The sequence below is a fragment of the Thermobia domestica genome, chromosome 1 (assembly GCF_964235325.1).
Source record: "Thermobia domestica chromosome 1, izTheDome1.hap1.1, whole genome shotgun sequence".
Lineage (NCBI taxonomy): Eukaryota > Metazoa > Arthropoda > Insecta > Zygentoma > Lepismatidae > Thermobia > Thermobia domestica.
The window spans coordinates 342,598,279-342,626,051 of NC_137454.1; the positions used below are offsets into that span (position 1 = coordinate 342,598,279).

A 27,773-nucleotide genomic window follows, 5' to 3' on the forward strand; every position below is an offset into this window, starting at 1 on the left:
TTAACATGTGAGATGCTAAACGACTCTTGGCAATAAATCCCTTCCACACTCTTGGCATACATGAGGCTTTCATCTGTGTGTATTAACGTGTTTGCTAATTCTCCCTTCGTAATAAATCCCTTACCACAATCCTGGAAGATATGGGTCCTTTTACCTGTATGCATGAACATGTGTGATGCTAATTCTCTGTTCGTAATTAATCTCTTTCCACACTCTTGTAAACATGAGGTCTTTCACGTGTATGTATCAACATGTGTGTTGCTACATGAGATTTTCTCTGAAATCCTTTTCCACATTCTTGGCATGAATGAGGTCTTTCCCCTCTATGTATCAACATGTGTGTTGCTAACTCAGACTTCATATTAAATCCTTTTCCACATTCTTGGCATAAATGAGGTCTTGTACCAGTATGTATTAACATATGTCTTGTCAAGCTTGAGTTGCGAGTAAATCTCTTTCCACATACTCGGCATAAATGAGGTCTTTCACCTGTGTGTATTAATGTGTGTGTTGCTAGTTGTGTTTTCGTAATAAATCCCCTACCACACTCCTGGCAGATATGAATGTTTTTACCTGTATGTATAAACATATGTAATGCTAATTTTCTTTTCGTAATAAATCCTTTGCCACACTCTTGGCATATAAAAGGTCTTTCCCCTGTATGTATCAACATGTGTGTTGCAAAACTAGACTTCGTAGTAAATCCTTTTCCACATTCTTCGCATAAATGAGCTCTTGCACCAGTATGTATTAACATGTGTGTTCTCAAGCCTGCGCTTTGAGTAAATCGCTTTCCACATTCTTGGCATAAATGAGGTTTTTTACCCGTATGTATTAACATGTGTGTTGCCAATGCTGAGTTTTGAGTAAATCCCTTTCCACAGTCCTGGCACATATGACATCTATTACCTGTATGTATGAACATGTGTGATGCTAACTCTCTGTTCGTAATAAATCCCTTGTTACACTCTTTGCATACATGAGGTTTTTCACCTGTATGTGTCAACATATGTTTTGCTAAATCAGACTTCATATTAAATCCTTTTCCACATTCTTGGCATAAATGAGATCTTGCACCAGTATGTATTAACATATGTTTTCTTAAGCTTGAGCTACGAGTAAATCCCTTTCCACACCCTTGGCATAAATGAGGTCTTTCACCTGTGTGTATTAACGTGTGTGTTGCTAATTGTGCTTCCGTAATAAAACCCCTATCACACTCCTGGCAGATATGAACTCTTTTGCCTGTATGTATAAACATATGAGATGTTAACTCTGTTTTCCTTATAAATCCTTTTCCACACTCTTGACATGCATGAGGTCTTTCACCTGTATGTAGAAACATATGTGTCGCAAGATGAGACTTCCTATTATACCCTCTGCCACATTCTAGGCAAAAATACTTTCTTGCACCAGTATGTATTAACATGTGTGTTCTCAAGCTTGAGCTTTGAGTAAATCCTGTTCCACACTGTTGGCACACATGAGGTCTTGCACCTGTATGTACCAACATGTGTCTTGCCAATTTAGAGTTCGTACTAAATCCTTTTCCACATTCTTGGCATAAATGAGGCATTGCTCCAGTATGTATTAACTCGTGTGTTCTCAAGCTTGAGCTTTGAGTAAATCCCTTTCCACATTCTTGGCATAAGTGAGATCTTTCACCTGTATGTATTAACATGTGTTTTGACAAATGTGACCTTTGAGAAAACCCCTTTCCACACTGTTGGCACGTATGAGATTCTTCACAAGTATGTATTAACATGTGTCTTGTTAAACCTTTCTTGGTAATAACTCCCTTTCCACACTCCTGGCATTTGTGAGGTTTACTACCTTTATGTATTAACATGTGTTTTTCTAATTGTGCTTTCGTAATAAATCCCTTGCCACATTTTTGGCACTTGTGACTTCTTTTGTAAACATTCCTGTTAATAGATTTTTCACCTGAAAGAGGATTTTTCTCCTTTCGTATAACGAACGTATTTTCTCTTCTGGAAAGGGTAAGTTTATGGAATCTGGAAATAATAATAAGAAATAAACAAAGGAGCACGACATGGAAATAAAGAATATGAAACTCCCGAAAAACGCAAACGTATACCATAAAAGATACATACCGATAGGATGAAACTTATTTTTCATCAATTTCCCAGGAACTCATACCTAGTGATGGGTAAATTCCCAGGAAGATATTTTTCGGGAATATTCCCTGGGAATATTCCCGGGAAGATTCCCAAAATGGGAATTTATCCGGGAATTTATGTATAATCAGAAAGAAAATTCCATTCTATTACTAAATTATGATTTCAAAGTTGAATTAATTTTTATATCACAGCATATTATTACTGTTGTCCACAGAGGATTCTTTAAAATGTATATTCTGAACGGTACTATGTTACTTTATTAATATTTAATTATATTTAGAGAGTAAGCATAAATGTCTATTTATTTACAATATGTTCTATCAATTAAATATGTGTGAAAAAATTATATAGCAACAGTTTAAATTTATATGTAAGTGGATTTGCTCAACTTGACTCTATTACTGATATTATAAACATATTAAATTTATAAATGTTATAAACCAATTAGATTGGGTAAATGCTAGAAGATACATGTCTCAGCAATTTATTAACATTTGCACATACATATTTATGTTCACAAAATTTGCAAGATACTTCCTTATCTTTATATTTTAGCACGTAACATTGCCATACACGACCTTTCATTCTAGCTATTTCTCGAAATTGCATACGTTAATTTACATGTAAAAGAAGTCCGAGTACCTCTTCAGAAATTCGAGTCAGAGAGAGGAGACAGACCGATGTCTATTACTAATGATGGTTCAGGGTTTATTAATAGTTCTTCATATCTATTTCTACATAATTCTAAATTACTTTACAAAATGGTTCCTTTTCATCATTTGTAAATTAGTACTTTGCTAATTTTGGCTGTTCTTTATCATTTGGGGCCATCTTTTTCACTTACTTTTTTGCGATATTCTATTCCGATGCGGTTGATTTATGGTTTCATACGTTAAATTACGTTACCAACATCAAATTCAGACAGCATTGTAGAGCAAGCGTCAGCGAATGAACGCGGGTTACAGCCCCGCATGGCAGGTTGTTTTCTATCTTCGTTCCCAACAATTCACTTTTTTTTTTTTTTTTTTTTTTTTACATAAATCACTTCCACTTACCTTTCCGTTTTGTATAAATCACCTATTGCCCTAAAAAAATGTGTTCGCCACTTTCTTGACTACTTGAACATCACTATCAACTCATTTCTTCCCCAAATCATCCTACTTTTTGCTAGTTTTGGCCCCCCAATACTAAACAATTACCTTACTTTTTAATGCAAATGAAAATGGAACTAAAAAATCATATTATTAGTTATATAAAGTACCGTCAAATAATTTTAAATTTTTTAACCTCCAAATTCTTTAAAACCTACAAGTAAATCATAATATATTAAAATAAAGTAATTAGTCATATGGTTCACATAATTTGTAAGAAAAAGTAAAGAAATGGAAATAAATTCCTTCCCGGGAATTTATAGGCCAGGGAAAAAACCCGGGAATATTCCCATTTTTAAATTCCTTCCCATCGGGAATATTCCCACTGCCCATCACTACTCATACCTTTTACTTCCTGATAAACTGAAATCTGATACTATTGAAACATTACCTGAAATAATATACAAACATGTAATTCAGAAACACCCGTACCAGTCACATTTTCCGAAGGAAAAATGCTCTTTGTATAAATATCAGAATTTGTTTATACATCTAAATATTCGAAATTAGATATAAGTCAAGTATATATCAAGGTAAATTGTTGGGGTATGCAATGACCTTAGAGGGGAAAATGTAGGTAGGAAATCAATGAATATGTTTATGAAATATACTGTTAATTCATGTGCCAGAAAATTTAAATGCGAATATTTATTGCAACTACAACCACCAGATACTGTTACTGTAACAAGGAAACAAAGCAAGGTTATAACAACTTTTAAAATTTTGCACCAAATACGTCATTTGAATCAAGATAACAATAACTGCGGGTGTTTCTAAAATCCTCGGATTGCTTGGATATATTAAATTTTAATCAACATTACGATATGATGTGCAATGATATACATATCTACGCGCTATTTCTACTTAAAACCTTTGGACAAACCTTCAGTTTTTAATTCCTTGTACCTTTTCACTTATTTATAAGCAATGTGATTATGATTGTAGAATTAGACGCAACGACAATGAGGATAGTCAATGCCCTGTTAATCTCCCTCGGGTTACTACTGTTAGAATCTAATAGATTCATAGGTTCTCATACTATAACGTCTTTACCTTACAACATACAAAAACAAGTGTGCTATTCCACATTCTGATTAGCACGTTGAATATAAATTTGTAATAATGTATTACATTACATGAACACAAAATTCTATACTTGGTTTGAAACACTGCTATTGCAAGGAATGTCAAAAAAAGTGTCTCCTGGTATTATTTGCACCACGAAGTCTTTATTGTTTATTACTTCAAAAGTTTATCACTCTGAATTTTAAAAAGAATTTAAAAAACGTGCTATACATTACATTATAAACGCAGACAAGCTGAATAACTTGAGATAAATTTTCTAATATCTTGCGTGCCAAACTTCAGTTCGCTTTTTATCATGCTACTTTAATTGAAATGGGTATCATTAGAAATACAGAATTAAAAATGTACGTGAAAAATTATCATCTCAGGAGTATGTCTTCTTAGAAAGTGAGAACTTAGTACACATGTTTATCATTCAAAATAAACTGTGTCCTGCACCTGTTTTGGGAAATACTCTTTTTCCAAGAAAAGATTTGTGTATTACTTTTCAGGACTTAAATTTCACATCCACCACTCATTAGCCCAGGAAACGACTGAATCGTTTGGAATGAAATTTCATACTGAAGTTACCATTGTCTCCGACTGGAATGAGGACCTATGAGCAATCGAACATTTCTGAATTGTAGGCCAAACCTCTGGTATTTGACGAGCGGATAATGTCACGATGGAGGAATTTCTACATAATATCTTTATCGAAAACCAGTGGGCGAGTGAACGACGCTTTAAGAGATGAAAGCGGGCTATTTATGTAGTTTTCTTGAAATATACCGAATGACTTTTTTGGAGTATGACACAAAATTAATATATTATGTAGACATTCCTATTACATATCATCTAATACAGTTTAGTAACTTCAGTTTGGTCAACACACCCCCAATATTTGGAAAACTAGGTTTTAATATGGATGTCATCAAATATTATTCAGATGTGAAACCGCACATCTTAAACACAACTATAGTCTTGCTGGGAAATTTTAGCATGTGCTCAGCCTTACACTGAAGATGGTTTTATGGCATAAAATTTCAGAAATTTCTTTGGGCAAACAAAGTGCTTTCATATTTATTTTCTAAATTACGCAATTTTCTCGTTCCTGACGTATCTCTTTACTTAAGCGGAGTAATCTACTTGTGGGGAAAATATGTCCAACAATCATACTTTCTTTCTGAGTTATTTACACTCATGTTACACATGTAATTTGCGAGTTATTGCACTGCTACGTTCACGGGAAAAGACTTTCTTCACCAAGTGGATCTATGTAGCTTTAAGAGGTTCGTGCATTATATGAATTTTTAAAGAACCGTTTGAGGCAGTAAAATATATATGATACTATATACCTAATGTTGTGGTGAGTACTCAATGTTTTCAAACCGTTATAACGACGGAAATGGAAAACGAAATCACATTCAAAATAACGGTTTAGAAAATATATTCTCTCCCCATTTATATCACATTCTGAAAAGAGAATACACTTTTCATGTATATCATCTCAGTTAAAGTTCTTTTTCTTTGAAAAAAATGTGTCCTGAAACTGGCCAATTTTCACTCCAGTGACAAGATCGAGATTGTATTTCTTTTGAACACTTTAATAGGGCATAAAAATAATAGAAAATTGACAGACATACTTATATTTAAAAAGGAGACGTGCGTATCCGAAAAGTGTGAGTCGATAAAAACTCCACGGGTGTAACAGTCACCAATTCACACCACGATCCACTAAGCGCACTTTGTACCTTAACCCAGTGATCTATTATGACCTATCAACTTTCGCAACCGCTATGATGAACTGTCATCTACTATGTTGGACGCCTAAGGAGCACTTGCTGAAAAAAAGCATTATGTATTAACGTCTCTTGTGTGTTTGATTTATTTATTTACAGTTGTTGTGAAGGGTCAAACTTTGCCGATTCATGTCAGTGCAGTCTTCGTACCTCTATTACGTATTTCCTATCTTTCACGAAAATTCACGATCTCTCTTACAAAATTCAACCTAGAGATGTCAAATTTTTAGAAAAGGAACTTCATAATCAGTCGAAGGCAGCAATTTATCTCGATTTTTTCTTTAAAATTTTCTTCATTGTTAAAATAGATATAATATTAAAAAATTGAGTATAAATTTCCACAATCAAGGAATTTTAACACTGAAGAAAATTCTAAATATAAAATCGGCTTGAGTTATTTGCAAACGAGAAAAATCTGAATTTCTGGTTATTCTAGTAAGAGTTTATTTCTCGATACGACATACATCAATATTAGAACAATCAGAATAAATGAAAGGGTTCTGCAACGTTAACAACGTTAAAAATAAAAATAAAATTAAAAAGAAAAAAAAAACTCGACAATTCGTTCGTGCGATCCGTATTTGGCATTCTAATTTACCCAGGTAAATAAATACTAAAATATGACTTATACCATGAAAATATTTGCACTGACTGGAGAAAAATATAAAGAACTCGGCCAAGGTACTGTTCCCTATAACAGGAACATATTACTGGATATTGACATTATTCCGAAGCATGTCAGTATTTGATTCTAACACTCAAAATGGTTTATAGCAATTTACTGTCACATTTGGATACTTATCTTAGTGCCAAACTCTCTCACTTCTTACAACGCTAGGCATAAGGTTGCATTATTGGTGTTTAAATGTTTACAATTCCAACAACACAGATTAAGACGAAGGAAATAATCATATCTAAGGAAGTACTGCAAGTGTTCAAAAGAAATAATTAAACAAAATAATACTACAGATGAAATAAACGAATATAAACGTACCTCAGGGCTTGAGCATTGCCAGCAGCATCTCTATTATCATTTTCTTGAACATCCGCTCCGTCATCGATCTTGTCTTCAAAACTGGCACATATGTGACTGCTTGACCCTTCCGTGATGTATGTAAGATAGGAGTATTTTGGCCTGATGTTACTGTGAAAAGGTTCGGTCTTTGTAAGTACATCACCTGTTGGTAAACGCTCCAACAAACATATTGCTTTCGAAGTTAGTTTCCGATCTGATATTGTTTCATCCTCATTTCTCTCTGAAGTGATATTCTCTACTTCCGTTGCACTTTCTCTTTTCTTATATTCCAACGCTATAGCAAGAATATCTTTCTGATCATTAGTGTTACTAGTACAAAGTTTATAATTACGTTCCACAAATAATTTGTTTTCTGTTTTCATTTCAACTTTAATAGGAATGATTTCTGTTTTCATTTCAGTTTTATTAGAAGCAAAGCTGAAACAATCTGAAGCCATTTCGGCTACACAAAACTGTTCAAGATGGAGATTTGAAATCTTCTGCAGTTAATGTTCACGAAAAACCAATAGATCTGAAAACAATAAGAAAAGTAAGATATTCGTTTTAACAAAATTTATGAGCGGGCCGGAAGACAACGATAATTGAAGCTTCAGCTAAAATTATTTAGTGAGTTGAGAGGTTGGGGATGAGATTTGGGATGAAAACCTACTGAAAGCAGTACTTTAATATATCCGTAACTTTGCAACCACTTATACCAACGTATCTATATACCCATGGATGCCTACTACGTGGGTGTTCCGGGCTTCCAGCGCCCACAAGATTTTTAGTTTGATAGAAACAAAATAAAATAAATATTTCTCATTTGCTATTATCAAAAAAAAAAATAATAATAATAATAATAATAAAATAAAATAAAATAAAGTAAAACATTGAGCTGGAAGTTAAAATTTCTAACTTCTAAAACATAATTGTTTGGTTCAAAAGTTTTTGTGCAAAATCAACCAAGTAACACACTTGCCCGTTCCAGCCTTTCTCTGGCATAGTTAAAGGCAATCCCTAAAATAAAAAATAGAACTATATTGTGAATAGAAGAGAGCACACTGCTCTGAAAACATATACGACCGTCTGCCATTGGTTTGCACCCAAAAACATTTTGGAAATTCGGCGCTGTTCGATATACCTAAATGCCGAAAATACAGAAATATCAAAATAATGATCATGTCCTTTTTTAAAAAATTTTCTGTCCTATCAAAAAAAAAAAAAAAAAAAAAAAAACTAACATATTTTTTTCTTTATTTACATACCAAATATTTTCTTTCACAGATATTATAATTTTCTTATACATTGTTACATTTTATTCAGGTTCGATTTTTGCTTTTGTTCCTCTTTTGTTCAAATAATAGTTACCAATACTGATACTAATGTCTTGTACTACATTAGTGGCTTATATTTGTTAAATAAAACATGACAGCAATGCTATTCAAATTTTCCACTTAAAAATTGATAAAATTTTCAAGACATACTTTAATTATTTTATAGGGAGATTTGCTTGTTTTATCCTGTCTTTCATCTTTACTCAAATGCACGTAACGATTGCAATTTGTAGTTAAATTTATTTTGTTGTTGCTGTCGCGTTTTTATTTGCTAAGCGTGCCTTTTTCGGTTACTATCATTTCTCCAGTATTTAATTTTAAATGATTTTTTTAACTTATATTATTTTTTTGGTTTATAAGTTCTATTTTCGTTTAGCGTCCATTCTGCTAGCAATGTTACATGAAATATGGACATACTGGTTAACAATGGATCCTAACGAAATGAATTCCTATCAGAAATGAACCGCCTTTCGCGCAGATGGCGCACAGGCTAACCTTAGATTATCTATTGAGCAATTGTATGAGATATAATGGGGCATATACTTACCTAATCTTCTTATAGTCCATCGCTAAAATAATTATAACTAAAGAACAAACGTATTACAAGTGTGGGTAGACAGTATATTTAACTGAACTGAAAAATTTTATAAATGGATACCCGCTCGCACGGTATATTTATTTGCGACGTAATGATGTTTTTCGATATATAAAACATGAAAATCAATATCAGTCAATCATAACACCGAACATATCGACATATATTTTAAGGGCCAATTTCATAACTTTTAGAAAATTAAGTAAACAAAAAGGCAAGACAACTATATTACCTTTCTCTTTAACCAAATTTTTAAAATAAATTTATTTTACTAAAATAATTAACTAATTATATTAACAATCTTACAATTTAAATGATTATCTTCTTTATTAGGACGCAGAAGAAAATCTTTTTCTCGGAGCTGGTTTAGTTTTGGAGGAGACCTTTGAAGATCCACATGAAAAATGTAATACTTTTAATAGGAAGACCTGAAAAGACATATTTTTAAGGAACAAATTTCTGCAAGCGGCAAAATTTAATACAAATAATACAGCAGTATGTTAGGTTTACAATTGTAAGGGTACTACCGTAATTATTTCAATTGCTTTACGACGGATAATATAAGTAGTTCCACATGGAAAACGGCTCTATTAGTTACTACTTTTCACCAGCCGTGTATTTGTGTATAGTGTACAGACGCTGCACTTAATGTTTACATGTATAGCGCTGTTAGTATGAAAGCATAGCAAATGCTATTGAAGCATGTACCAACATCTTTTCACTAACTTCGCTTACGCTTATAAGCACCTACGCTGACACGTCTGCTCCTGTACTCGCCCTGACGTGTCCCGGGTAGATAGTACTTGTATCCTTTTTAGTGGCCACCTTGCACCGGTTGGTGACCTTTAATGCTGTAGTTGTTACGTCATACATCCTCAAGCTCTCTTAATTCGGAAATCGTAAACGAATTGTAATTCTCCAACAATTACTTCTGGTGAACCCAGTGAATTTTATCTAGGTCTAGCGACAGATTTTCATGCTGAAATCGCAAATTTTCAGGGGACAATAAGAACGAAATTCGTGAATTAACTACAATTCTTCAACAACTATCTCGAGTGGTGCACTTATAAAAAGCCTGCAGACTTTTCTCCACCTTACAAAGAAACAATCGTTTAATATTTTCGTCGTTTTACAATATTGTTTTAAGTCAGACATTACTTCTAGTTCTTTCTATTAGTATAGTGTCAACATAATCTTCTTCTAAAGTTTGTTTTTCTACCACGGATAATGTTTGGAGTATCTTTAGCAGAAGGGGTCGAGAATCACGTAAAAAATACAAAACTACAGAAGAAATGATTTGAATTAAAGCAATCGTAATTAAAGTATGCATCTTTAGGAAGGTAATAAAACTGAATTTTGTATTTACCTAACAAAAGAAGATGAAGCAATATTAATACAAGGAATCAAGCAGTGTGTGCTGGATGTGACATTTCTATTTTGAACTTCGTACGCACTTACGTTAGTAATATAACGATACGCGTAATTTTCTACTTGTATTTCAACATCTTTGGGCAGAATGTACTTCAAATTGATCCACAAGCTATCGTCGTCCTGACATTGGAAATCCAACAGAATCAAGTGGTAATAGGGAAATGATCTTTTCTGACCTGGCCTATCTCATTAAAAACAAATGGAACGAATCAACCAACCTAAGAGACAATTAAAGCAAGACTTTGGTAACCGAATGGATCAACAAATGGAACAGATGAACCAATTAAATTACGATTTTGCTGATCAAATTAACCAACAGATGGGACAATTAAAGCAAGATTTTGCTGATCAAATGAACGAACAGATGGGATTATTAAAGCGAGATTTTAGTGATTGCATGATTCAATATAAGGAACAAGTGAAACAACTTAACAATAAATTCGACCACACAAATGTACGAATTGAACAAAGTGACACTAAAATAGATCGTATTACACGTAGATTCACTGAAATGCAAAATTCTAATGAAGTGGTAGAAACAATAGTTAATGATCATACTACCCAAATAGGTGAACCTGAACCTTCCACAGAAACAATGGAGAATACAGATCCTAATTTTGCATGAACGAAGAAATATGAGATCATTGATTTCAATCTTCGGATGAAACTTGTTGAGTGTTGACAAAAATATTCTGCAGTATAGGTTGGTTCAGATTATCCGAACTTTTCTCTTCATTCGAATGCTTTTGATTGTATCACTAATGCTTTGTGTAACGAAGATTTTGGTGTATTAATGTGCGAAAAGTTATGATCGTTTCCGTCTAGTGAACGCTATTGATTGCTTGTATTCACGATACATTCAACATGATGTTAATTCTAGAAATAAAGTAATTGTAATAGAATTGTTTAATGGTATGCACACGACATTGATTCATGTAGCAAGAAGAAAGCTGATTCCAGTATTCGTGAAATTCAGAAAGAGAACGTGAGTTCCCACCAACGCGTCTAGTGAGTGTCCGATGGAGTTAGAGCTATTGAAATGTTCACTCAACGAAAAGACCATAACAATAATAGTCAACAATCAGATGGTGCTTTTAGCGAATGCGAAGAAGTGCGTTAACTTCAATTATCTGGGTATAACATTGCAAAATTTTGAAAAAATCCATCAATGGTGCAATACTGTACTAACCTGCACCAAATTAACTTTAATCGAAATCAAATTCGAAGTGTACATGTGAGATCAAAGTGTGATACCAATGTGAAAACTAATGTTAAATTCATGTGTACCGGTAATGTAACTGAACCTAATTACAGACGTGGTACGACAGACTACCATGGACATCGTATAAACGACAAGTGCAAATCTGTTAGGATACAAGACATTTCGCCACCAGTAAAAGGAATGAGAACTGAACGTAATTTTACCGGTAAAATAACCGAACCGAACCTTATTAGAAACAATAATAGTAATCTCGTAACCGAACTAATCTTGGTAGCAACAGTAATAGTAATCATAAACATAAGAAGCATGTAATCACTAGATCTAATTTATCTCGAATTGGATTTCGTAGAAATTTCATAGTTGGTAAGAGGAAGTTTCACATGGAAAGGAAAAACAACACATGGAGGGCTATTTAGCAGAGTACCGTTTCAGATGTACGGTGCAAGAAGACAATGATACGCACAAGGCTGTGTCCAGTTTATATAAACAGTGAACGTAAGTGCCAATGAAAAGATAACAAAACTAACTGGGTTAACTTCCGCAAAGTACAAAAGAAAATCTAACCTAACATAAACTAACCTGAACTAACGTAAACTAACCTAACATTAGTACAAGTAACCAAATTCTATGATTGTTTTGGAAGGACATCTACACTAACATAATATAACATAAAGTAATGTTACCTAACTTAAAGTTACCTAACGTAACGTAAACTTACCTAAACTAAGTTAGTGTGAACAGAAATTACCAAAATTGTACAGTTTTTAAGAAAAAAGAGCTAGGCAACTTCTACTAAACACAGACTGAATGTTTTTTCTTTTCCAGTAGCTAAAATCCTCCCCTCCTTGAGGATTCTTCCGTTTTTACTCAGTAGGGTTATAGGTGCTTCCACAGTATTTCAATTCCAGGCGCAAATCTTCTCAACTCATCACTGCTACAATTATTTCTCAAGTGAGACATTAACACTGAGTACTAAACACGTATCTATACGAAGTGGCCGAACATACTGAGACTGTGCTCACATAAACACGTTTCCAATCAAAATTTATTTTGGTTTCCTTCGTACTTGTATGAAGTTGGCAAGTTTAAACAAAACTCTGGATGAAGCGTAAATCCTACTAACTGTTCGTTGGAGTTCAAATCCGACAGGACGTGAATCTCGACTTATTCCCTATGGATGTATGAAATTTGTGAGTGATTGATTGTAGCAAGGAGGGGATCCCAAGAGGAATCTTTTCCAATTCATGCAATTTGGCAATTCCATGCTAAGCTGATCTCAGGACTGATATCAGAGCACCAGATTCGCACTGCCTGAATCTCCTACATAGCATTCTTGCTGTTTGATAGCCACTTAGCACAAATTGGTTCGCTTTTTATTGTAGTGTTTTTAACCGAGTATTTGCACAGAAATCATGAAAGAATTTATCTTTGGAACAATTATTCCTGCAGTTTTATTATACGGATCTTCTCAAGTAGTAGCAAGAACGGGTTACAAACCCCGCAAGAATTGACTGAATTCTGATGTCGACCTAGACAGACCGACGTCTATTACTAACGCTGGTTCAGGGTTTATCAATAGTACTTCATCTCTATTTGTACGTAATTCTACATTGCTTTACAATATGGTACCTTTCCATCACTTATAAATTAGTAGTTTGCTAATTTTGGCTATTGTTTAGCATTGGAGGGCCAGCTTTCGCACCAATTTTTTGTGATATTCTATTCCGATGCGGTTGTTTTATGGTTTCATACATTAAATTACGTTACCAAAATTAAATTCAGACAGCATTGCAGAGCGAGCGTTAGCGAGTGAAGGAGGGTTAGAGCTCCGTATGGCACGTTGTTTTCTGTCTTATTTACCAATAATTGACTTTTTCTTTCTCACATAAATCATTTGCACTTAGCTTTGCGGGTTTTTACAAATTCCCTACTGTCTTAAAAAAAAATGTTTTCGATACTTTCTTGACTACTTGAACACCAGTATCAACTCATTTCTTCCGTAAATCATCCTACTTTTTGCTAGTTTTGGCCCTCCAATACTAAACAACTACCTTACTTTTTAGTGCAAATGGAAATGGACCCTAAAAAAATCATATTATTACTTACATAAAGTACAGTCAAAGAATTTTAAATTTTATAACCTCCAAATTCTTAAAAGCTAGAAGTAAATGATAATACAATAAAATAAAGTAATTAGTCATATGGTTCTTATAATTTGGAAGGTAAGGAAATGGAAATGGGAAATAAAACCCGGCAATATTCCCATTTTTAAAATTTCTTCCCACCGGGAATATTCCCACTGTCCATCACTACTTACTTATACTATGGATGTGTAGTAAAACTGCAAATTCATAAAATTATTATTATTTGGTTCTGAGTGTGCATACCAGCACCAGCTGGAGCGGGCATTGTAAAGTCAAACCTTATCTTGATTTATTAATATATACGGAATAACTTCACGTTGCCTCATGGTGAATTTAAAATGTCATAAACTCACATTCGTATTTTTTCTTCTACAAAAACACCAAGGGTTAAACAAACACAGAGATAAATCATATAGGTCAGAGATGTCAAATTGTTTTATGTATGTTTTAGGAAGAAGATTTTTGAAATTAAAACTAAATTCTCCACGTGCTAGTGGTTCCTATCACTGACATTTCTACCCCTACCTTACTTTCTGTGAACTTACAATCAATCATTCTCCATGTTGTCTTTTCTTGTGAACCTTTTTGCCCTGACGCTGAGTCTTCTGCACAGTTCAGTTATATTTCGCTAGAGTGGTTTAGATATACTTTTGGCAGTCCTTACATGAGGATAGATCCAACTTTAAATTTGCACCGAGCTGTAGTGCAATGTCTAATTAAAGCGTAATGATGTTGATTATGTATTGGAGGAGGTGATAAACCAGTTCGGATGTTGTTCGCTAAGATAAAGGGAACAGTCCTGGTGTGGTATGGTGGAAATTGTGAAATACGGTATAGAGAGTGGCACGATAGGCTGGAGTCAACTTACACTGAAATATGAGATGAGATAATCTCCCTTCTTGTTCGGCACAATAACAGAGAGGTGTGTTGCGATGTCCTTGCTGGTATAATATATACGGTGTTTGAGGAACTCCTAAGTATAATCTAAAAAGTAAACACAATGTCGTCGCCTCCAACCTGCAGGCGTATTCCACTGCTTTGTCGTAGGTCTTGGGAATATTGCCCAAAAGTGTTTACCTTCACGATGTCTATGTTGTTCTTGATATCGTCTCCATTTTCTCAGTCGTTGTTTGTGGAGTTGGGCGTGGAGGCTCTCCGTTGGAATCGTGATTGCAGTGGTATGGTCCAGATCAGTGATGTCAGTTTTGTAACAGTGAATTTCCCGTCCGAAGCCATGAAATTTCCCGATTAGACCCAAAATTTCCCGCCAACTAAAATAGATGCAATTTATAACACCTAGTGATAAATAATTTTGAAAAATATCACTTCAGAGGGTCTATAAGGTGCAGTTGAACTCATTCTCGTAACGTAGAAGCCACTATTTACAGTTATGCACGATAATATCACAAAGATGCTAGCACAATATTGAAGAACACTGTGAACTTTTTTTTTAACGAACACTATGTTTTTCTTTATGGTTTGCAAGGGAATGTTGTGTTCGGCAAAGAAACACAATACAATTTTCTGGTCTTAACAAGATTTTTGTTTTGCTGCACATTACTTGTTCCTTGCTAAGAAAAGAAAAAAAGTTGTAGCAATAGACAAGGTATTTTGCTATTGCATTACATTAATTAGATGCTTAAAGTTTTCTGTGTGATACTGAAGCTCACTTTTACTACAAAAGAGCTCGACGTTACGGGTCTTGTGCCTAGCTTTGGTATCGATTCCCGATTCCTGCTTTTTCCTATCATATGTATCGGATGGATTTGATATTTCCTTTCATTATCGAAACATAGCAGTGAGACCAGTGTGCGTGCCAAAACACAGAACCACCAGACAACTGTACCCAATTTGTTTTGAAAACAATAAACCAATCTCACATGTGCGAGAGGAAGGATAGCACAGCGGAAAGATCAGGTATTTACTCACGGTCAGTTCGCAGCAGGAGCCCATAGTACCAGACCCTTTTTGTTTCATTTTGTCTTTACTACTCGTTTGTGCTGGCTATATGCCTACTTAGTTGGTCAACATTGAGATACTGTAAGTCAGTGAAGGAATTGTTCATGTGAGAGAGAGAAGAGCAAAAGAAGAAAAATGAATGAATGATAAAACATACCAGAAAAGTTGAAAATGTCAGAATTTCCCGTTTTCAGCCTATTTTAAACGAAAATTCCCGCATTCCCGGCAGTGCTCAGAATTTCCTGTTGTACGGGAAATTTCCCGCCAACTGACATCACTGGTCCAGATGAGTACTTTCCTTTTCTTCATGTTTCCCACTGGGTTAAAGCTACCAACAAGATCACTGGAATAGGATTCTATACATGCAGAGTGCCAGTACAATTTCTTTCTTTTTGGTCCGATAGAAGACTGTGCAATGACAATGAGGACTTTCAGTAATAGTTTGCGAAAACGCACACTAAATTTGAGATAATCTGCACAATTCTATATTAATATTTACATCGCATATAATAACAAAAAAAAAAGTTTCCATCAACATCATGCTTTAATTAATCTTCATTTTTTGGTCCCAATAGTACGAGCGTCATCTCTGATTTTGCTTTGGGGGTAAGATCCCTTGATTTAAGTAAAAATTCTCGTTTTTCACTGTTTTATCATTATTCTTTTCATTATATACACTCTGTAAAGAAAAAATAGCGACACTTGCTCGGAAAAGGTTTTCACAACATACATTAACAATATGAGTTTTTACATGAATTACTGATAATATCACAATGCATATTCTTAATGAGCAGTTCATTCTTAATACTTGCGCCGCAGTTTCAGGTTTTTTATATCCATGTAATGAATTTATATGCATATATTAGTAGCTATGTGTGTTTTAAGCAAAATCGTCTGTGGGAAGAATTATACATAAAAGTATGAAAGATCAACAATAATAGCACAAAACAAAAAATGTAATTTCTTAAGAGTAAGATATATTGTGTACGAACATTGAGAGGTACAATACAATAAACTAGATTTCCTATGTGCACCATGGGCTTTAGGAAGTGCAGGGAATCGTCGAGGCCTTTTGGTGATAAGGCTATTGCAAAATGCAACCTTGATTTCATGGAATCACTCCCGGATTATCTGTTCCGTGAGTTTAATTCTATCCGAGATAATTGTCTATTGAGTCTTCTGCTCATATTGACCCAAACTTTACAATTGGATTCATGTCAGGTGAGTTTGGAGGCCACATGAGTCTTTGAGTAGTCATATTCTTGCACCACGTATTAACGATTTTCGCTCGGTGACATGAAGCATTAACGTCCTGGAAAACGAAGTAGTCCATATTTTCTTGGGGAAAGTTATCATTGGCTGTTGTAAAAATTTTACGTACCAGAATCTCAAGACGTTTTTGTGCATCAAATGACTTTTCACATATATCCATTGTTCTGACGTCTTTGGCGGTGAAGCAAGCTCACACCATCATTCAGTAACTGAATATTTGCATCTCTTAAACAAACTCCGTATCAAGTTCCTCGCTCATTCGTATCCACAACTTCACACCACTATCGTTTCCCACTATTCTAAACTTTTTTCAATGGAGAAAACAACATGATTACAGTTGTCATAAGTCCAAGTAGAATATCGCCTCACAAACCTACGTGTTGAAGTCTTCTGTGTTTTTGTCAGTTTCGACTTTATAGGCGTTATTTTCTTCGTTATATCCTCTTCATACAGTTAAGACAATACAGTCGTACGAGTAACTGCATTTCCAAGATCATCTCAAATTAATGAAACGATTTTTGGGGATGTCATTCCTTAATTCTGCAGTCCTATTGATTTTATTTGGTGATCTGCTCTGGGTGATGCTTTCTTTTTTCTATCACACTTTACGAAGGAATGATTTCTTATACTATTTTGACTTGTGAATTACTCTTTCTGCCGTCGAATGGTGGATTTTGAGTATTCCAGCCATCTCCCTTAGAGATGTAACTTAGCTGTGCAAAGCAAAAATTATGTCTTGTTCACGTGGCGACAAGTCACATTTCTTACCCATCATACTTGTTTACAGTCCACATGTAGCAACAATTTCATACAAAAACAACGCTCCACAACAACAATATAGCCACTTGAAACTGTTCAAAGAATGACAAAGCAGAGAACAATCACAAAATGTTAATTACCTGGGCCTACACATATCAAATACAATGCAGAATTCTCACTAAAATAACTTACGAGACCTCTCAGGTGTCATCTGGAGAGAATTTTACTGATACATAAATAATTAGTAAGCGCCGTTGAACACCATAGGTGTCACAGATAATGCAAATGAACTATCACACTCATAATTGTCTTCTATTCCTCTTCTAGCCGGCTGCAACTATGATTTTCTGTGTAAGTTACCTTGAGAATTGAGGTGTCGCTATTTTTTCTTTACAGAGTGTATATATATATATATAAATCTCAAACTCAGGGAGGGCAATTGCCTTTCCCTGCACTCCCGACTACCCCTGTCAAATACTAGATTTTCTGAAATGACAGGTGTAACTTTCTTTCACGGTGTTATTGAACCTAACGCTAATAATTAATTGGTACAGTAGCAACGCGCGCTGGACGGGAGGTTCGCTTGTTGCTGCCATTCACTGCCTGCTCAAATCCATTTCTTCCTTTTGTTTTCTTCGAACGAATTTCTTTGAAATGTGACGCTAGGGCACAGCACAAGCACACCCTACCTCAAACTTCAAAGCATATATCACCATAAGGAGTTAAGTTTATTTCTGTCGTGGTATTACGATGTGTTGGTACTTGCTCGATATATTTTGAAAAACTGTATAGTACTGTGTTCCTTTTTGTAAATCAAAACAAGGAAACCCAGAGTTTCGTGATGCATCTTTCCATGTAATACCTTTAGAAACGGACTGAAGCAGAAGTGCTTGAAAGGAATATCAAGAGAGGGAGCATCCGAAGGAAGCGCGTGGGTTCCTTCTAATCGTGCAGTAGTTACTAGTTTACATTTTCACACTAACGATTATAGGGAAGATTGTAAAGTGAGAGAACTAAAACAGAATGATGTTCTGAACATTTTCCCAGATTATCCAGCTCCCAAGCAACCTCCAAGGAAAAGAAGCAGAAAGGCAAGAGATTCTTTGTCAGTTGAGGATGTGTGCCAATTAATACTTCTCAGGGTGGAAGAAAGTAAGTTCTTTTTTTATATAACGATTACATTTCGAATTATATAGGATTGTTTCAGGCCCGTATACACGGAGGGGTCCGGGAGGACCGTCCTCCTTAAATTTTCACTGACCTGCAAATTTTTTCACGGTAGGCTTGCAAATGAACTATAATATGATAGGATTGGGTCTCCCTATATTTTTGTGTTGGCTATGTGCCTGGATTATTTAGTTATGAATTATTGTAGAAGTAAATGCTTCTACTACGAGTACTACTACTACTACTACTACTACTACTACTACTACTAATAATAATAATAATAATAATAATAATAATAATGGACGAGTGGTAACATCGTTGCTTCGTAATCGAGGGGTTCGTATCAAGTCTTTTTAAAAAGAATGCTTTAAAAAATACGTTTGATTTCTTAAAGTAGACCTTAAAACTCATATAAAATGTAATCATAAACAATTTTAGACGTTTATTGAAGTGCATACTTTCTTTTATTATTTATTATTATTATTATTTTGCGATTCTTTCTAATTCCATTTGTAACAGTTTACTACATATTTTTTTTTCTGCATTTTGTTTTTCAGGTGTAGCAGCCATTCAGGAAAGTTTCCCAATAGACAATGATTGTAATGATAAAAAACCTTGTGATGATGGCATTCAAGTGAAGATTGTCAGAGAAGCGGAACTACAGAGAATAAAGCAAAAATATAATAAACTTAGATATAAAGTCTGCAGATTGGAAAATAAAAGTGCGAGAGCTACAGAGACGTTAGTACATGTGAAAACAAAGCAAAACACGAATCCAGAATAAAAATATCTGAAAGGTGTCAAGGCTGGGGCAGAAGAAGGCAATCCAACGGCCATCTATATTTTAGACTATATTCGTAATTCCAGAAAAGAACGTCCACAGCGGTCAGAAACAAAAATTTGTAATTGCATTGTTTGGGGTGCAGTTTCTCCAAAAGGTTACGAGCACAGAAGAGAGTCTAAATTAATTCTAGTCCCTTCGCGTTGCACTCTTGATGGGTATTAAAAGAAAGTGTGAGAGCAGTAGCTTCAACTTTAAATTCGACGGAGAAAGTGGTTTCTCTAATTTGTGATGAAATGGGAATTAAAGGAAGACCATTATATATCAAGGACAAGTTTTTTGTCTTAGTTGAAGCAGAAGAAGTTTACGATAATGATATTGGTGTAGCGTTAGCTGTAGCCAGGGAGGGCAGGAGGGAGCAATTGCACTCCTAAGAGTTTGAGGAATACATATACTTTAATCGAGTGTCTGCTAATATACTAGTACAAATCGTCAAGACTAATGTTTGTAGGGCTCTTGCCCCCTCTCAAACGAAGTGTGAAATTACGCTCCTGGTACTAGCCAACAAAGCAATTCTTTCAATTATAACTTCAATTTATGCACAAATTAAAATATATTTCATTCTCAAACTCAAGTGGGCAATTGCCCACTTCCTTCCTTGTATTGGGCATAGCCTCTCGAAACAAAATCATAAATAAATCATTGGTTGTCTTCAACATTCTGAGGTGGGCAGATTTGTGGCTTATTCTAGGGAAGGGAGATGAAACTCATATTACGGTAGATGAATCTGAGGTGAACCTCGTGTGGAGTATATTATATATTAGGCGATGTAGATTAAGTAGTAGTACATATCTGTATTACAAATCACTGCCGGAACACATTCTGAAAGCTGAAAACATGCATATTTATAATTGGTATGTTTCTAATTAGGCATTCACAAAGATCCACGTTAAAATTGTTTTATAATAATATAAATAATGACTTCCCCAAAACTATGAAGATAGAATATCAATGATATATGACGCAACAATACTCTTGTTTGAGCAAAATGATGATAATCTCAATAGCATTACATGAAACGTTATAGAAATCTGACGCATGTCATATACTCTTTAGTTAACAGATGTAACCTTAAGAATATAGAGAAAAATATTCCAGCAATTGAATTCTTTTCTTTGCTTACGAAGCATCCTCTCTCAAAAGAAAAATTGGGACACGCGGAAATACGTAGGAACAAACCATGGTACCACCAGGAATGCATTAAACTAGCAGAGAAGAGAAAACAAGCGAAATTACGTTGGCTACAAAATCCGAATGAAAAAAGTACACAAAATTTCGTAGACATCAGGTGGAAAACTTCCAAAACTTTTAGAACAAAGAAACGCGATTTTTTAAAAGCTAAAATTAAAAACTTGAAGATAATAGTGAAAATAAAACATTCGGGATATGTATAAGGGATCAACGAATTTAAGTAAGGCTATAAACCTCGTTCTTACATATTAAAGGAAACTGACGGAACAGTTCTCACAAATACAGAGAGCATTTTAAATAGATGGAAAGATTTCTTTGACGATTTGCTTAACACGCAGCGAAAACTAATCTGCGTGGAGAAAGGGAGATACACGCCGTAGAACTGTATATTCCAGAACCTAACCAAATAGAAGTAGAAATCGCTATAAAGAAATTAAATAAACACAAATCTCCGGGTATAGACGAAATTCCGGCTGTTTTACCTACTTTTAGCTGGAGGTGAAAAATTGTGGAACACGATACGCAAACTCATCCTTCTTATCTGGAACAAGGAAGAATTGACACAAGAGTGGAAAGAATCAATCATTGTTCCAATTCACAAGAAAGGCGACAAAACTTGGGATGGCCGGATCCGGATTGATTGCTTCCAGATCCTTTGGATCCAGATATTCGATCTGGATCTAGATCTTGGTTCGAAATCGGTATCTGGATCCGAAATCCGCATCTCAGATCTTGATTCTTATCCAAACCCACATCCCACCCAATTTGCGATAAACTTGTATATCTAAAATTCGCCGAAAGTAATTTCACGAAGTCCTGACAGTGAAGAAGAAAAAATTAAGACGAATATTGACGAGTCTATTTGTCTCCTTCATTCTACCCTAAAGATCAAATGCTTGCCTTACTAAAATAAATCTGATTTGATCCGGATGAGAGTTCGAATGTCGAACCTAGGTCCACCCGGTTGCAGGACCGAGATGAAATACACACATATTTATATTGGAAACTGGAATACAAAACTCGAATATTTAAAATTTCTCAACACAAATATTTCATTGACAGTTAAGAAAATATAAACAGTTAAGACAAATATTTACTAGTTTTTACGTATATTTATCTTGCTCAGTCTGCTCAAAATATCAAATGTATACCTTACAATTAGATTTAATAATTATTTTGTAAATCACAATTTAAACACTGAGAACAAACTATGAATTTTCGTGCCCTTTATCTAGATTTGAAATTTCGGATTCATGCATAGAATCAGGCTGAAAGATAAGTACTTGAAACCTGGAAACAGAAACATGTGCTAGTACCAAGATCGTAGCCGTTTGTACCTAGGTAATGCGAGCGGATGGCACTTGCACTAATTCCGCATGTATTTTGGGGAACACGGGAAACTAAAAACAGATAAATACTCTTTTTCAGGGGGAGAATTTCTAATTATTTTGAGTGCTTTAACATATTTTAATGTATTATAAAATTTTCACTGTCTATTGATTTTTGTCAGTCATGAACCGTTGCCAAACTACTTCTGTTAACTACCGAAAGTTAGTTTCGACAATGCAGTATAATATGGCCCGTTTCTACAATGCTGTTGTTGTACAATCGTTATTTCATAATGAGGAATCAACATACTTGAAGCAGTATATGATATGAAAAAGTGCCATAATTTTACTAAGGTCGGGAACATATAACGCACCCTAATTTTTCAGAATTGAAATGATGACAAAATGTTCGGCTTATATTACGGCCAATGCGGTATTTGGTTTATGATAATGTGAGCTTGAATTGTATATGATGAAGCAAAGATCAGGTAGAGAACGTCACTTGTTTTCCATGTTTAATAACAAAGTTAATTGTTGACAGCACACAAATTCGATTATCGCGGGTTCAGAAACCATAATAATTCTGTGGTAGAAATTCTACTTTGAAGACTAAGCCAAATCACGCATTTGATACTAGACAGTGTATTTAAGTATCGTTTGTTTGGAGAATGCGAGAACGAGTCTATATTAAACATGTGGCTGCATGCTTATCTGCATCCTAACAAGGGCTGTGCGATATTTCGACATATTGATCCATCCATAAGATATTTTCGAATATCTAAACATCAATACCGAAATATTTACGAATAGATGTTTTCGGTATTTGATATTTTCAATATTCAATGTTTTCGAATTTTTTGATATTTCAATATCTTTCCATATTTGTTTCTCGCTTTTCTTATAACGTTCGATGTTGCCATATAGGTAGTCTACTACTGATGAAATAGGTCACGAACTTCGTGAAACATGACTCGGAAGACACACTGCAATCGGACCCAGAAAGACCCATGACTGAGAATCCACGATCCATCATCCGGAGTGACCCGATGTTTCGATAGAACCCAGAGATGGAACATCGTCATATTCATGAGAAGTGTGTGTGAGGCTACTAATGCAGTTCTAACCAACCTGATTCTCTCCTCTCTCATCTCCTTTTCACTAAATATTATTTTATTTTTCGCTTGTTTGCTTCTTTGTGTCAAGTATTGCACTGAAAGATAACTACAACGTTTATGAATACCAACATTCAAAATCGCAAAGATAAGTCACATGTTTCTCTTATGAGAGATTTAAAATCGAAAAGAAAAGATAAGTCACGTGTTTCTCTTATGAGAGATCGTTAATGTTTAATCGATCTGTGAAGCTTCTTGTTTAAAACAAAACATATCCCTGAGGTTAATTAGTTTTGTTAATTCTTTTTTGTATAGGCCATAATCAAAAACCGCATGCTTGAGGACGAATAAACATGAAATTATTTTGAAATATTTAAAACATGGTATCTTGATTAAGAAATGTCACATCAAGAATCGGCCAAACGAGTGTTCGAGCTCAAGCAGTGAACATCATTAATCAAGTATAAAATAAAATTTTGCAGTAATTCTGCAGAGCTATTTCGGTTGCTTCTCAGTCACCAGGTGTATCTGAGTTTCCGGATATGATTGGGTCTCCGGGTTCGTTCAGTCACCGAATCAGACCGAGTCTGAGAAGCGAGACCCGGACGACTCAGACAAAAATCGAGACCCAAGTGGTCCATGTCCCATTCCATCACTGCTATATGCATAATCCAATAATCCGATTTCTCAGTAATGCTTTAATTCAACAACACTCTTTGTTGCTTTCTGGATAATTTTTACCTACCAGTAATGATAATAGAAGAAAACATGGTGACTGTAATGGAAGTGAATGATTATGATAGACTTGGCGGAATGAGAATGTTTTTGGAAATGGAAAACCCGCGAGAAAACTACGGCTACAGTGTTGTCCATCACGAATTTGGGTTGGCGGGGTCAAACCAGGAATGCCTCACACTAGAGGTGAGTGCTCTACCAGTGACTAGTGATGGGCAGTGGGAATATTCCCGGTGGGAAGGAATTTAAAAATGGGAATATTCCCGGGTTTTTTCCCTGGCCTATAAATTCCCGGGAAGGAATTTATTTCCATTTATTTGCTTTATATTCCATATTATAAGAACCATATGACTAATAACTTTATTTTAACATATTATGGATTTACTTCTAGGTTTTAAAGAATTTGAAGCTTAAAAAATTTAAATTATTTGACGGTACATTATATAATTAATAATATAATTTTTAAGTTCCATTTCCATTTGCACTGAAAATAAAGTAAATGTTTAGTATTGGGGGGCCAAAACTAGCAAAAAGTAGGATGATTTACGGAAGAAATGAGTTGATAGTGATGCTCAAGTAGTCAAAAAATATCGAACACCTTGTTTTTTAGGGCAGTAGGGGATTTATACAAAACGGAAAGGTCAGTGGAAGTGGTTTATGTGAGAAAAGAAAGTGAATTGTTGGTAACGAAGATAGAAAACAACGTGCCATGCGGGGCTCTAACCCGCCTTCATTCGCTAACGCTCGCTCTGCAATGCTGACTGAATTTAAAGTTGGTAACGTAATTTAACGTATGAAACCATAAAATAACCGCATCTGAATAGAATATCGCAAGAAAAGTAGGTACAGAAGCTGGCCCCCAATGCTAGACGTCGGTCTGTCTCCTCTCTCTGACTCGAATTTCTGAAGAGGTACTCGGACTTCTTTTACATATGAATTAACGTATGGAATTTCTAGAAATAGGTAGAATGAAAGGTCGTGTATGACAATGTTACGTGCTAAAATATAAAGATAAGTGAGTATCTTGCAAATTTTGTCAACATAAATATATATGCGCAAATGTTGATAAATTGGTGATACATGTATCTTTTAACATTAACTCAATCTAATTGGTTTATAACATTTATAAATTTAATGTGTTTATAATATCAGTAATAGAGTCAAGTTGAGCAAATCCGCTTACATTTAAATTTAAACTGTTACTATATAATTTTTCACACATATTTAATTGATAAAATATGTTGTATATAAATATACATTTATGCGTACTCTCTAAATATAAAAAAGTGTGAATAAAGTAACATAGCACCGTTCAGAATATATAGATTTTAAAGAATCCCCTGTGAAGAACAGTAATAATATGCTGTGATACAAAATTAATTCAACTTTGAAATCATAATATAGTAATAGAATACAATTTTCTTTCTGATTGTGCATAAATTCCCGGATAAATTCCCATTTTGGGAATCTTCCCGGGAATATTCCCAAAAAATATCTTCCCGGGAATTTACCCATCACTACCAGTGACCCATCGTATCGTCCTCCAATTGACAAATGTTGAATTGAAATTGGAAGTGATTACTTATCTTACTAAAATCTTATGATCTGAGTCTCTAAGCGTCTATATAGTTGGGAAAGTGTACAGTCTCTTAGGCGAACAATACTCGAACAAAGAAAGGGCTTAGCAATTCAAAAGTAGAGAATAGTGAAACTTTGTTTTAGTTTGTCTTTTGATAGTAAGTGCACAAATTTGGCGTGTCCTCAAACGAGCACATACAGAGAACAAAGGGACTACGATAAAAAGAGACGAAGAAAAAAGGCCATGAGGCCAAGTACACTTCGAGAAATGAATGCATTTCATTCATTGTCAATTGCGAGTAATCTTGGGAAGATTAATAAATTAACTGATAAGACTTTTGAATACAAATAATCGTGTTTGAGGAAATGTCAGAAATATAATTAATAACTTGCTTGTTAAAGATAACAAGCAAGTGTAAACAATCCTCGGATTGTTCTATTTATTTATTTAAATATTTTTACATAATTTCATAAGATCAGTATAGCGGTGTAAAAGCAAAAAAAGCGAAGGTTTATGCTTTCCCGCTAAGTGAACTTTGTGGTGAACAAACACCGTGTGCGTCGGGATTCTCCCGTTTCCTCCCACTTTCTTCTTTTCACCATTTCATTCATTTCTCATAATCACCGTCTCATTTAGCCTAACCGGCAAAACCATGGGACGTAAAACTCAAAGATTTCATTTTATTTTATTTTATTTTCCTTATGCTGTCAGTGGTGAGCGGTTTATCCAAAATAATCCAGTCCATTGTCGCTATGTTAGTAATGATCACACATTATATACATGTTATACAATGTGCACACTCTGGCGACACTGAATTTAACCTACTGATGTTGGCACCGTGAGCCGATAGGCTGTTAGCTATCGTCAGAAATATAAAAATTCAGGGTAGGAATAAAAGAACAGGCTATTCTTAAATTATGACGATTATCACCCCGCTAGCCGTAGGATAAGTTGCCCCAAAACACTGATTTTGTTGTCAGAAAAATATGCAGTATAATAATCTTTCACCAAACAATTACCTAGGAACACATAATTAATTTGAAGGACGATTCTTTTTATTTCACTTTTCTGAGCGTAGTATACACTTCTGGATATGTTAAGGCTATTAACACTGCACATTGATACTTCTTGCATTCACTTTACAGACCATCTTACCTTTCTCTCTTTATTCTCCTTTATTCATGGAACTATCATACGAAATTTGCACCTTTACGTGAATCACACATTTAAAGAGAGTGTGGATCATTTACAGCACTAAATTAGAGTACAATTTACCACTTATAGTATTAAAATGAACAGTCACTATTTTCCGTCCTTCTCCAGCTTTACCCCCCAACGCTTTCCCTGTTTTTTCTAACTATTCCTACTAATACAACAAATTCAGAGTAGCTATCTAGTGTTGCCAAGTGAAGTGTTTTTATCAAAATGTCACAAAATGATTATTTTATATAGGCCTTTGGTTAAATATATAGTTATGAGTTGTAGGATGGCGACAAATGGCGTCCGAACTAGGAATGACTAAGAATCTTTAGTCCAAGACCCTCTAGAACGTAGTATTTATAGGATTTCACTATAAAAGTTTTACACATTATACTAAATACTATTTACAAGGTTTTCACAAGACACACAATACTATTAACTTTGTGCACTTAATTGTCCCATCTGCTGATAGTTTGTCGCTGCTTTTTCTAGCCACTTTTGTTTAACTTCCGCTGTCGGTTCCCATAGTCGACAGTTGTCCATTGATTCTAAGGGTAATGTTTTCCCATCCTCGGGATCCTCTAGCAATAATACCTTTTCGTTCATCACCTCCCTGCATACATATGGGCCTCTATATATATATATAAAAAATTTCCGTATCTTCGAATCAGGCAAACTGATTAACAGGTGTTGCTTCACGAAGACTAGGTCGTTCCGTGTTATTTTCGTCCTA

At 34.7% G+C, this 27,773-nt stretch overlaps 1 protein-coding gene across 7 annotated transcripts; it reads right to left on the minus strand.

The window, feature by feature from the left end:
• On the minus strand, positions 1-27,773 carry LOC145663868 (uncharacterized). Of its 7 annotated transcripts, none has more exons than XM_081730037.1 (4): positions 26,996-27,773; positions 9,407-9,528; positions 7,151-7,703; positions 1-2,015 (listed from the first exon to the last, which is right to left on the minus strand). In XM_081730037.1, the coding sequence occupies exons 3-4, from the start codon at positions 7,627-7,629 to the stop codon at positions 197-199; spliced, it is 2,298 nt and encodes a 765-aa protein (XP_081586163.1). In that variant the 5' UTR covers positions 7,630-7,703; positions 9,407-9,528; positions 26,996-27,773; the 3' UTR covers positions 1-196. The 7 variants fall into 7 exon arrangements, with proteins under 7 accessions (XP_081586163.1, XP_081586147.1, XP_081586156.1 ...); XM_081730021.1 differs by lacking the exon at positions 26,996-27,773 and adding an exon at positions 14,443-15,671; XM_081730030.1 differs by lacking the exon at positions 9,407-9,528.